This window comes from Zonotrichia leucophrys, chromosome 1A (assembly GCF_028769735.1).
Source record: "Zonotrichia leucophrys gambelii isolate GWCS_2022_RI chromosome 1A, RI_Zleu_2.0, whole genome shotgun sequence".
Lineage (NCBI taxonomy): Eukaryota > Metazoa > Chordata > Aves > Passeriformes > Passerellidae > Zonotrichia > Zonotrichia leucophrys.
Genome location: NC_088170.1, coordinates 36,751,548 through 36,764,063, shown reverse-complemented (window position 1 = coordinate 36,764,063; position 12,516 = coordinate 36,751,548). Strand labels below are relative to the sequence as shown.

Sequence of the window (12,516 nt, the reverse complement as noted above, 5' to 3'; positions counted from 1 at the left end):
ACATCTTGCATTAAAACTGTATAGCAATCAATTCAGCTGAAGTCATTACTTCATTACACACATCTATTTCTAATTCAAAGCATGAACATCTAATTGAGGTATTTAATAAAGGTGGTGGGGGGAGGGGGGTGTTTTAGCATCCACTCAAGTACCCTGTTTCTTTGACTTTTGGTGGTTTTCATTTTCTTTTTGATTAGTAAGAAAGACCAAACTATTAGCACCGTGGGAGTGAAGAGAAAAGAGATTATACTTTCAGCTACTAGTACAACCATAAAAAAAGCATTACAATGTACTTGGATTTCTGAAAATGGGAACGTACCCCATATGCAAAACCTACCATACTTTTAGCATTCTAACACCTACTTTAGGAAAGAAAAAAGAAAACCAACCAACAATACCCCAAACCAAACCACACTACCCATGCAGTTCATGGAACAAAACACTACAGCTCCCTGCTGGGCCAGTCACATTCTGTACAGCACTTCCAAAAATGGAGCCATGTTCAAAATGGCCTGTTAAAAAGCAGAGGAAAACAAAAACCAAAGGCAATGGGAAACACAGAGACAAGAATTTTTCTCTGAGCCCTGGCAACCACTCCATGCATTTTTTGCAAAATAGGAATAAGCTTACTCAGCTCACAGAAAAAAAACTATGAGCAAAATAAAATTCACTAAAAGGACTATGTAAAAGACATGGCCTAAAAATACTGTATTTTATTCAAATGTAATACATATGAAAAACACTCTTTCTAATGATTGTCTAAAATACTCTACTTTTCAGGCTTCCATTAAAGCACACTTTAACAGAGACATCTTAACAAAACAAAGAGCACTGGGCAATATTTATATGCCTGCCGTTCTTTTTAAAAAACCCAACCAATCATAAACCTAACTCTCAAAAACCAACAAACCACCACAGGATGTGTATGGTTAAGTATGTTTTAGATATAAAATTTCATCCCCTTCAGAGATTATAAAGGAGAAGTTTGGTCATCTCAAAGAATGAAATGTTTCTGCTTCCTGTGAACAATATAAGTTACTAACATCTGGAAATAATGAGCAATAACTGACTAAACACACAAATGTCAGTAATCATTTATAAGACTGAGGTAAGGATAACTCAGTATTTTGCAGAAAACCAGAAAAATTATTGTTGCGCTGTATTATTAATTTACATTCATTAGATGAGATAAATGTATGGTGTAAATTGTCAAATTTTATCAAGATAAATGTGTTTAATTAGGATTTGTGATTTGAACTTTCAGACATTTCGAAGGATTCAAATGTTCCCAGGATCTTAACTATCCTACTCAATCAAAAGAAGCCACTATGAACCAAAATCTGCTGTAAATCAAATTCACCAAAGTTCCAATAGCAATAAAAAACTACCGACCTACTTTTTATCACCCCTGATCACATACTTGCATTTCTTATCCTAAAGTAGAAAAATTCTATGACCAATTACTTAAAAAGTTACTGTTGACTGAAATAACTAAATCATCTCACCTTAAAAATTCTGGATTTTACTGACTTTATTTTTTTTTATCAAATGAACAGAATAAACATGGATAAACAACATCTCCTGAGAATCTGACATGCAAAGTCTGCACAGAATATTCAGTGTCTTTATAAACACCGTGTTGCCATTAACTGTGTAACATAATACATGAAAAAAGATATTTAATACTAATTTAACCACTAAGTGCTTTGTTAGACATTATACTGAAAGCACCAAATTAAAGTGCAGAAATTCTGAGGAAGGACTAAACTTGTCAGCATTTAGACTAGCTTTCACAGCCCTAGCACTAAGTTCAGCTTCAGCCAGGAAAATACTGTGAGCCACCAAGCTCATCTGCTGCTCCTGATATTTCTGGAGAACTTCAAGAAGCTTCCTGTTTACTTACTCTTGGTTTAACCTATGTGCAGCTTAGAGAACCCATGAAGACCTGAAGTAGGTATAAAACACAGAACAAGGAAATTATACAGTCATGAACAAAAATGCCTTTTTTCTTCTCTTCTGTTGTCCAACTTGAGCATTACTTTTCTCCTACTTTCATCTCCCTGGAAACAGTACCTTCTAATGACTTTTAAGGATGACAGCTAGGTCACCATCCAGTACCAACAGCAAAATACATGAGGCCTGTGAAACCACTAACACTTTGAAACTCGGATTTCAATTAATTTATACAAAAAAAAGAACAATAAACTTCAAAACTTCCATCTTCTCATTTGTAGTAATTCCATAAAATCGGTAGTCTTATTCTGGAGTAGCAAATAAGTGCTACCTACAGAACAGTTAACATTTATATAATCACTGTTTTTCTAATGTATTCATACAGGCATTGTAATTATCTACCACTGGAAAAGTTATACATTGAAAACATGATAAATCTAATTGCTTGGTTTCAAAAATATAATGAAGTTCGTAAAGTGTTTATTTCATTTTTCAGTAAAAGTATGAGGAAAGCATTCGAGAAAGGGACAGCACAGAATGAGTGCTCTTCTGGCCTGCTAAGAAGGTAAGCCAGAACAAAATAATTGCATTAGCAAGACAAATATGATATTTGACCTGTCCCATCTAATCTATCCTGTAACTGAGACAAGATAAAGGTCTGTGAATTAATTCAGTGTGAAAGCAAAGAGAAAACCAAAAAAGCGCAAATAAAAAAAAATCCCAAATACCAACAAAAAAAAAAAAAAACCAAAAAAAACCCCCTGAAAACTGAACTCTAAATATCAAACCACTAACAAATCAGCAAAAAACCAAAACCCACTACAACTGACCAAAAAAAAAAAAAAAAAGACAACAGCATTGCAATGTATTTTATATAGCTTAGAAATACTTTTAACTGTGTCTAACCAAGGTTTTAAATTGCTTCACAGCAGAGTAGAGCTGGTGCTCACCTCTAAGGTCCGGAGCACATGATGATAACAGCTCTGTTCATTTGCACCCAGTCAAGCTACACTGCTACACTGAAGAACACTTTTTCAGCCATTCTAAAACTGCTCTCTCAGCTGTACTGAAAATAACACTTAAGATGGCTGCAGCGTTCACTCAAGCCAATCAGTGACAACTCAGCAGGAGGTAAAACATTTACACAGCAAAGCACCTCTGTCTTTACCACACTGCAACAAACTGCAGAGGTGGAAGGGGTGGGTACCTGCAAGCAGAGGAGTGGTTTCTTTGACAGGCAGGAAGTGGTTAATGCACAGCTGCAGCACTGCAGCTTCCTTAGCACCACTGGTGAAGGGAAAATCAAAATAAACCAAAAACAAGCAAGAGGCAGCCCTTCCAGGCCTGTGATCCAGGATTTGTGTCACATGCTTCAAATCTCTCACAACTGCAAGGCAGTTCAGAATTCATGAATTCATGTCACATATTAACAGTGACGGATACAGAGTCGGATACACACACAGAGCTGACAAACATTAGGGAACAGTTTTCAAGAGCAGGCTCACTTCAATGCTTCTAAAAAAAGCCAAAAAAAAACCCCAAAAAAACAAAACAACCAATTTAAGAAGTTAATCTACAGCTTTGTACTGCTCCATCTACTTCAAAATAGTCTGTAACATTAGTTGCCAAACAAAAATTTTACTTGGGGAGGAAAAAAGGATGTCTGCTTTAGCAAAAACCCCAAGAACATTCCAGAATTTCAATGCTTAGAGAAATCTAGTATCTAACTTCTTATGACTGCAACGCAGCTTGTTGTCTAAGTTTTTCAAAGAAGGGCTGTATCTGGAATCACTTAAGGAATTTTGATGGAATCTCGTAACAGAGCAGTTCCTGAAGAACTGGTCTGAGACCTATGGTGGGGACAATGGGGTTGTTAACCAGACACAAGTTTAACACAAAATTAAATCCAATACAGGTTTCACTCTATTATCTGTATATGGTAATGAAAATAATAATATTAATTATAATAATATAATAAATAATAACCAATCACGCACTCTCATAGAGGCAACACCGGATCAGTTCTGGAGGGAGCTCCTCTATATCTGCCTCACTTCTGCATAATCCAAATTTATCTACTTCACAGCAAAATACTTGCAAGAGTCCATGGGGCAATTCCAAAGAAAATCAGAGTTGAAATATACCTAGCCTTTTAACAAAAAATAATCTTTGTGATCCAAAATTAGCCCAACATAGTAAGCCACTCCCCCCTAAAAAGTAGAACAAGATGCCCTCCAACCGCTCCAATTATGAAAAGGTCTAGACTTATGTAACTGTGCACGTCTGTTGCTAGCTGTAGCTAGTTATTTCAGGATTGATTAATCATGCCAGCAGTAGTTGTCTGATGCACTCATCAGCACTACAGCCAGGATTTCTAACTTAAAAAAATGGTGAAACACACCATCTGGCTTTTCTTTTTGACCTTGTATTACCATGATCTGCAGTACAAGAAAGGGCACATGCCACGTATGAGACAGCTCCACTGATAGTACGGTACAGATTTAGAAAACTAAATGAAAATATACTTGAAGTTAAAAAAAAATATTTCTCAAAAAAGACTTGTGAACATTGGAGAACAAATTCATTACAGCTAATTTGAAACTATCCATTACAATGAAGCTTTCCTTCACCAACACCTTGTATTAAAGTAAAAATCTACAAATCAAAAGATAAATTTTGTATTATCTAATTATATACCCCATGTTGCTTACTCTGAGCACCATATACACCACACCATTCTCTTGTGGAAATTTGCAATAACTTGTAAGACTCCAAAATTTAAACTTAAATATTCCATTTGTATTACAAATATACATATACTTTGATTTCCCCAGTGACAATGTTTTTAATAGAATTCTGTGTTCAGTATGCCTACAAAATTTGTACATCAAAATGTGAATTCTGACTTCAAGTTTCACAATTTCAAGAATATCATCAAAAACACAGGGACATTCTAACCCAGAATCCAAAAGTTGCACTTGTACAACACTGCGTTTTATGTAATGCTGAGTCTTGGAGCTTGACATATGGATGACAATGATTTAAATAGGTTTGAACAGGCAAAACCAACAAGTTTGCAAAAAAATTTCACAGAATGCTTTCCCTGAGCCAGAGAAAACAGAATCCATGTCACAGTCCTATTGCTACAAATGTCTTGCTTTGTCAGAAAGGTTCAGGAACATGCAGAGGCCATAATACATTAATACAGACACATGGACGCAAAATATCTTTCTGAATAGTAAGGAAATCACATGCATTAACTTCAATGTCCAGTTCAATAGACCTCCATTAACACACAAAAGTGTGTTTAAAATAAAACCTGTTGTTTAAATAAACATAGATTTTGAATGGAATAAGTCCTCTGAAACTGGTTTATTAGCCCTGGAAATGTTAGACTGCACCCACACTACTGTGTAATTCTATACTAGCACGGGACTACAGTTTTTTCATTGCTCTCTAGTCAAAATTCCAAGAAAATAAAGCACTTTTGTAAGACTAGAGAATGGAAGTTAAGTTTAACATGTTACAATAAGAACACCAAACAACCTTTAATCCTGGCCTCTTTTGATAACATGCCAAAACATTCCAATATCATCTCAGTAAGTTCAATTACTGGAGCCATAAATTAAAGCAAGACTTCCATTTTCCCAATTTCTCATGGACATCAAACAAGAACCGCAAGAGAATGGCATCCTGTTGTTTCTCTAGGTATTGCCCTGTGTAAATAACGTCACCTTTGCACACACCTCTTAAATACCATTACATAGAGCCACTGTTCATACCAGGGCTCCTTCCTGAAAAATCAAGGGCAGGCAGAAATTTCTGTCCATTCAGACAAGATTTTAAGCATTTAAACATAACAAGTGCAGGAGAGAACAACCAAAGCATGAATACTTTCTTTTGCTCAAATTAGATGCTTAGAAATCACTTAGCTATGTCTCATCCACAAGTCCCTGTGTCCAAACCACATCCTATCCACTTTTCTAATTTACTCTCTTCCATTATTGATCTTTTTTGTTTTGTTGTGTGGAGTTTTATATGTTAGTTAACATTAAATAGAAAAAACAGTTCTTACATTGATGAAATGAAGGAGAAACTACTATTTGTATGCAATGCAACTGTCGTCTCTAAATACTATCTACTGAAAACCCTTTTTATTCCTATTTTCGCACAGGCCAGTACACTGATTTCAAGAAACATCTTGGCTTTCACTTGGGACATCACATATAAACACTAACTAAACTGCTGGGGGAAAGAAAAGAGCTCATAATCATGAGACAAGCAGCACTGAAATTCAGAAAAGCAAAAGTCTGCACAACAATTAAGGACACTTCATTATTCCAAGCTTCTTGATGGTAGGACCAAAGAAAATTTCAGCGCATTGACTGAAGTCACCTAGCATTTATATTAATGTGTTTAACCCATTTCTGAAAGAAACAAAAAACTTGAACACAACTTCTTTTAAAAAATACCTTATGGAAAGTGCAGCACGTTGGAAGCAAAGCTAGAAGTAAGATGGCAGCTTTTGGATTGTTTGGTTGGCGTTTTGACGGAGGAGAGAGAAGGGATGCGTTTTTGTTCAGGAAATTGTTCGGGGTTTTTTCACCATAACATTTTTTGACACTACTGTGAAATTGAAGATAATGCTTGAGACAACACAAAACGACAGTTGTTAAAATAATCTGTATGTTTATTTTGTCTCCCATAGCCACAGACATATAATTAATGAAATCTGTGCATTGACTATGGGAGTTTACTTGAAAGCATTTTCAGAAACCATACCTAGAAAAAGGAAAAGATTTTTCCTGTATTACAAAAACTCATGTCATCCACAACAAAAGTACCTGTATTAGTTGAGCTAAATATTTCTGAAAATGCATTTTAAATAGTACTTTGCACCCAGCCACCTAATTCCCTAAGTTCTGAAATTATTTGATGTTGGTTCACGAAAGAAGTAAGTGCTAGTAATTCCTATGTATAGTTCTTAAATTATTTGTAACAAGCATAGCTCAAAATATAAAAAAAGGCATAGTTTGCTTTCCAAAACAAAAGTTTTCCCAGAGAAACATAAAAGGTATTTACACAACATACAAACATTTATTTACACAACGTCGTGAATTCTTCCACTATGATGGGATGCAAACTGACCTACAACTGAAAATTAGGCAGTTATTTAGCACGGTATAGTTAGTACCATGCTCTCAGCTACACCTGCAAGGGAGTCTTTACTTTCAGACAAAAAACCTGAAAGATGGGGGGAGGGATGGAAAGGGGAGGGCAGAGTTGCTGTTGAATATACAGGGAATTAAAAAAATATACACCAGCAGTACTAAGTAAGATAAGGAGTGAGCAATGGAACTAGGGAGTCCACGTTTCTTACAGATTATAAATATTGTCTTGCTGTTTTTCACTCAGGTTATCACCAGTGCCTTACTACACCAAGCAAGTGAACAGTGGAAACTGGCCTATGTACTGACTGACAGCAAATTATCTCCCCAAAACACCACATAATTTCAAACCTCCCTCACTACCAACACTGATAGCTTCTCCTCACTCCAGCAAATTTTTTCACAAGATTTGCAGGTATTAACTATAATGATTATTAATTATTAATAATTAATAATCACATTTGATGCTAACTATGCTATATATTTACTGAAAACAAACAACTCTTCCGAGAACTACTAAGAACAATTGTCAATCAATGTTCACATAAAACTGGTCTACTGTGCTAAAGATGAACAGGTTTCTCTTAAAAATTTTAGGGCTGTTGCACAGTTTGAAATTTTTGCCACTTATCTGTATTGCAATTTTTCTTCTCAGCCAGAAAAATAACCTTGTTGGACACTTAAAAATTCTCCTAGCAGAATTCTAAATTCAACTCTGCTCAATTCATATCTAAACCATATTCACTGATTAAGACGTTCTACAGCTGACTTGACAAGAAAAATATGATTTTAGAAAACACTTTAACTTTCTTTTTATGAATTGTCAAAAAAACAAACAAACAAAAAAAAAAAAAAAGAACTTGACACACAACAGCCCTACCTTACTCCCATCCTGTATTTGGTTAAGTCACTGCCGCTTGATAAACAGCTTCTTACAGCACAGTGGAACTAGAAAAACTTTTTCATGCAGAACACACAGCACAGTGAGTAGAACTGAAACACCAAGATTTCAAATATACATCATGAAAACAGCATTTATGCTGACCAGTTTACAAACTCCCACATATTTTATGTGACTAGGTCAATTCCTCAGAGTAATGTCAGGTACTAGAGAAAACCAAGGAGACCAATGAGTGATGTTCTGCAAAAATAACGTTAGATTTCATTACATTTAAGAGCAGCATTAAATAAAAAACATCAAGGAGGGGAAAAAAAATCCCAGCTCCCCATACTCAAATATCTTAACAGTTTTGTAACTTACAACTTATTTTCTTCGTTTATTACCTCTTATGAAAACTGCAACGAACACGTGTCATTGCCGTAACTCGCAAATTAAAATCCATCACGTAAAGATGGAACTAACCCATACTACAAAAAACCCCATCAAGAGTAGAATAAATACGAAAGAAGAAAAGCACTAACATGCAACCTACTGAATAAGGACATACTGGTTTAAAGAATCATTTGGCCTTACTGCTTATATGCCATAAATGAACTGCATGTTTTTGCCACATGTATGGTTTCTGACAATTAAGCTGAAATAAACCTAGCGAATACTTACATCATTAAAACATCTAAATAGTAAGAAATGAAATTTTTTTGCCTTATTTCGAAAACAACATACAGTATTTGGCTTAGTCAGATCCATTTCATGGTGAAAATATTTCTAGTTAGTAACAAGAAACACACGCAAATACAAGGAAAATGAAAATCGAGTTACTAACAGCAAATCAGTACTTCAGAATTCACTGAACATGTATAACATTTTTGTCTGCACCGAATTCAGTAAAATCAGTATTTAAACTTTATTAACTAGTAACTTTCATTAAGCTGTTCAGGCTCTTGCTCGGCTGGAAAAATCACCTTCCATGATGGTAGGAAAGCATATGCTTATGTGTTTTACGTTCCCAGAGGAGGAATTACCAAAGGAGCTTTTATAGAGAAATTCACATGCTATAGTTAATGTTGGCTTTGTAAGTTTTTGAAATGAGTACAATAAGACAAGCTATGGCCTATGAAGGTACAGGAAACATGGCAAAAAAGATGTATCTATTAGAATCAGCATCTCTTTGAAAACAGACTTCAAATGGGGTAGAAGATAGATGGTTTCACAAAAAAGTCATCAAAATAACAATTTAAATTGATGCATATAGTTATTGTTGAACCATTTTGCAAATGAACGGTACTGTGATTAGTTTTAAGTCTACACAACATCCAAATGCTTTCAGTAAATTATTTCATAGAACAAAATACAACACTGTTCCATATTATCACAGAAAGCATCAGCTCAGCACTGCTACAGTTGGTAGAAAGGTTGCAGCTGATAAAAATACTGTTTACTCCAAGAAATGTACTAAGTTCTCCAAACTAAAAATGTAAGAAGAATCCAAAATTGTTAATATAATGCTCCCTCGATTATACACACATAAAAATTTAACTTGGCAGTTCTGGAGCATATAAGAAAATAATTGCTATATGTCAAGAATAACTAGTGGATGCAGTTACCCCAATTCATAAAATGCATAAATCCTCATGAAATTGTTAACTAATATATTCTACAATTGGCCTGACAACAATCATTAGCCCCATTTCATGGGTCTGAAAGTGAGAAATTACCTACCCAAGATCACGTATCAAACAGCAGTGGTTTTTGTGTTTGGTTTCTTCTCTTCCAAGAAATTCTTAGTATCTGCAGCAACACTCTCCTTCATACCTTCCTGGAGGACTGCAAAAACCAGCACCTAATTAGAACACCACTTATTTTTTACATTGATAGCTGATGAGTGTGTACAGATTTCATATTTAAATTATTCATTCCACACTTAAGCAGTGATTACAAACATTCTTCACTCTTCTGCTTTTGAAAATACGAACGTAAGAATTATGAACTGTAACAAGCGCAAGCATGTATTTTAACTTGCAAAAGAGAGACAAATAATATGCTTGTAAAATATTCTCATCTTGCAGAAGTAAGTTCTAATAAACCTATTTATAATAATGTTGCATTTTCTTGTATAGTTTGGAATATTAAGCAAACATACCCATTAACATGCTCTTACTTCCACTGGTTAGCATAGCAAATATCTAGAGGTGTAAGTGATGTTTTTCTGTGACTGAAGCCTGCATTTTTAAGCTCACTGACTGCTTCCTAAAATAGCTGAGCTGTTCACCCCTTTATTTTAAGCAGGTACTTTTCCATCAACGTTTCCATCCAACTTTTCTGCTAAGTCTACCTAGTCATGTGACACTACTTAGAATGATTTCAAGATTACCGTTAAGTAATAAAATATCTTACTATCAGCATTTCCACTGAATATCTGCCAACGACTGCAAAATCCAGAAAGATGGATTTGCTAGAAGAAAAACCTACTCCAGGGCAGAGCGACACCAGGCCTCAGAATTAAAGAAAAAAGCACTTAACTGGGAAAAGTTTGGATATTTAAAATATTTAATCTTAAGGATGAGAAGAGGTTCGAATGTACCTTCTTTACTTAGCACATGGCTTAAACTCTTTTGCCATGTTTTGATGTGGGCGGCCATGACACCTCGAGGAACCGCTTGGGTCTTGTTTACTGGTGACACGACACGAGTAAGCACAACTCGACCTTCTCGGTTCCCATATAGAAACTGTTTGGTTTCCAAGGAACAAGCATATCCATAAAGTACAAAAACTGCGCCCTGGTGCCTGCCAGTGTAAAAACACCACCAATACTTTCCCCACGGTGCGTCCACAGTCCATGCGCTGCGATGTCCCACGCCCGCCGTGCCGGTGAGGCCCTTCCCGGCGGCGCCCACCACCAACCACGCAGGCCAGGCCAGCCCATTTCCGGCAGGGAGCGAGGAAACATTCTCGAAGCGCCCGACGCGCCCCTGTCCCACCCAAACGCGCCCTCACCTCGCCTCGCCTCGCCCAGGCCGCGTGAGGCGGGTCGCGCCCATGCGGGTGCCCGCTGCTCCCGGCACGCGCCCCCCTCAGACCCACCTGTGCCCGCGCCGCCACCGCCGCCGCCGCCGCCAACGCGCGAAAGCAACGGGGACGCGCACGCGCGCCACCGCCGCTGCACTGGAGCCGGGTCACGTGCTCCCATGCATGCGCGTGTACAGCGCTGCAGCTTTCCGGCGCATGCGCACTGTTGTTGCAGCCGCTGCAGCCGCCGCCGCTGCAGCCGCCGCCGCCGCCGCCGCGCGGAGCAGCGAGCACGGCCGCCGCTGTGCCGTGCCGTGCCCTGCCCGCCCGGCCCCCGCGCCCCGAGCGCGCCCCGCCGTACCTGCGCCCTCGCGTCCCGCGGCAGCTCCCGCCCGAGCAGCCGCTGCCGCCCCTGCTGTACTGCCGCCGCCGCTGTGGATTTAAACTCGCAACGCGCCCCGGGCACAAACACCACCTCCCCCAGTCGCACACGCCGGGCCGCTATGCAAATGAACCCCGTGTCTCCTCCCCTCCCTCAGTTTGCTCCGCCTCCCCGTGGGCACAGGGGCCGGCAGTGGGGCGCTGCTCCGGAACCGGCCAATCGCAGGGCTGGCCATCTTGGTGGCATGCAAACAAGCCTCCGTGGTATTTAAATGAGCAGTGGCCCCGCCCCTTGGCGCGCAGCCGTGCAAGGGTAGACGCATTAAGCGCCGGGGCGCGCTGCGGCCGCTGCCGCTAGGGGGCGCTGTGGAGCACCGAAGGGCGGTGCCGGGAGCAGCCGGCCCAAGCCCCCCTCCTTCCTTCCTCCCTTCCCTCTCGCAACTTCCCGCCACAGGAGCTGCGGCTACGTGGCCCTGCAGCCTCTGTGACACCTTCGAAAGCCCGCCTGCAATCCGCCAGGCTGCTTTATCAGTGACCTGCAATGCTCGCTGCTCGTCCCTTATCACACCTCATGTCCCGCTTCTGGGCGAGGGCTGTGCCTGACCAAAGCCCAAGAGGTTTGGAGTTGTTTGATAATGCGCACTGAGGTTCAAGAGTGCCAAGAAACCTAAGGGTGGCTGTTGGCTCTGCTTTTAGGTGAAGCTGAAGCACATGGGTTATCCTGGATGAGCTTCAGGTCAAAACGACAATTTCCCCATCCACCTTCCATTTCTGCCTCCAGCAAGGGGGAGAAAAACACACGGCCTGCTTTGACACGAGCTAGAACACTGTGTTCTTTGAACAGCCAAAGGCAGAACTGAGCAGCAGGTGGTCTGTGCCAGGAGGCATGGGTCAGGTCTAGGAGAGAGACCCATGGCTGTGCCCATAGAAGAGCATGTGTAGACTTCCCAGCAGAAGTACCAGTCACCTACTAAGCTGGTAGTGGAGAATCATGTTCTTTCCCTGTTGAGGCAAAGAAAGCTCACATTCTTCCTGAACGGAAGGTGTGAAAAACATAACTTTTGTTTTCTTGGAAATTAAGCTAAATATAGACAAAACTTCTGTCTA

At 39.2% G+C, this 12,516-nt stretch overlaps 1 protein-coding gene across 8 annotated transcripts in view; it reads right to left on the bottom strand.

Moving 5' to 3' along the window:
* Nucleotides 1-11,601, bottom strand: part of ATF7IP (activating transcription factor 7 interacting protein) — an 88,447-nt gene extending 76,846 nt beyond the window's left edge. For 2 of the 8 annotated variants that reach the window (XM_064702240.1, XM_064702245.1), the window contains exons 1-3: nt 11,390-11,601; nt 9,742-9,846; nt 8,002-8,078 (exon numbers count right to left, since the gene is read on the bottom strand). In XM_064702240.1, the coding sequence (XP_064558310.1) occupies nt 8,002-8,012 (11 nt within the window). In that variant the 5' untranslated portion in view covers nt 8,013-8,078; nt 9,742-9,846; nt 11,390-11,601. Of the gene's footprint in view, nt 1-8,001; nt 8,079-9,741; nt 9,847-10,603; nt 10,813-11,103; nt 11,219-11,389 lie in introns of those variants that run through there. The other 6 variants (XM_064702248.1, XM_064702249.1, XM_064702241.1 and 3 more) reach the window with 5 other exon arrangements.
* Between the last annotated feature and the right edge of the window lie 915 nt (nt 11,602-12,516).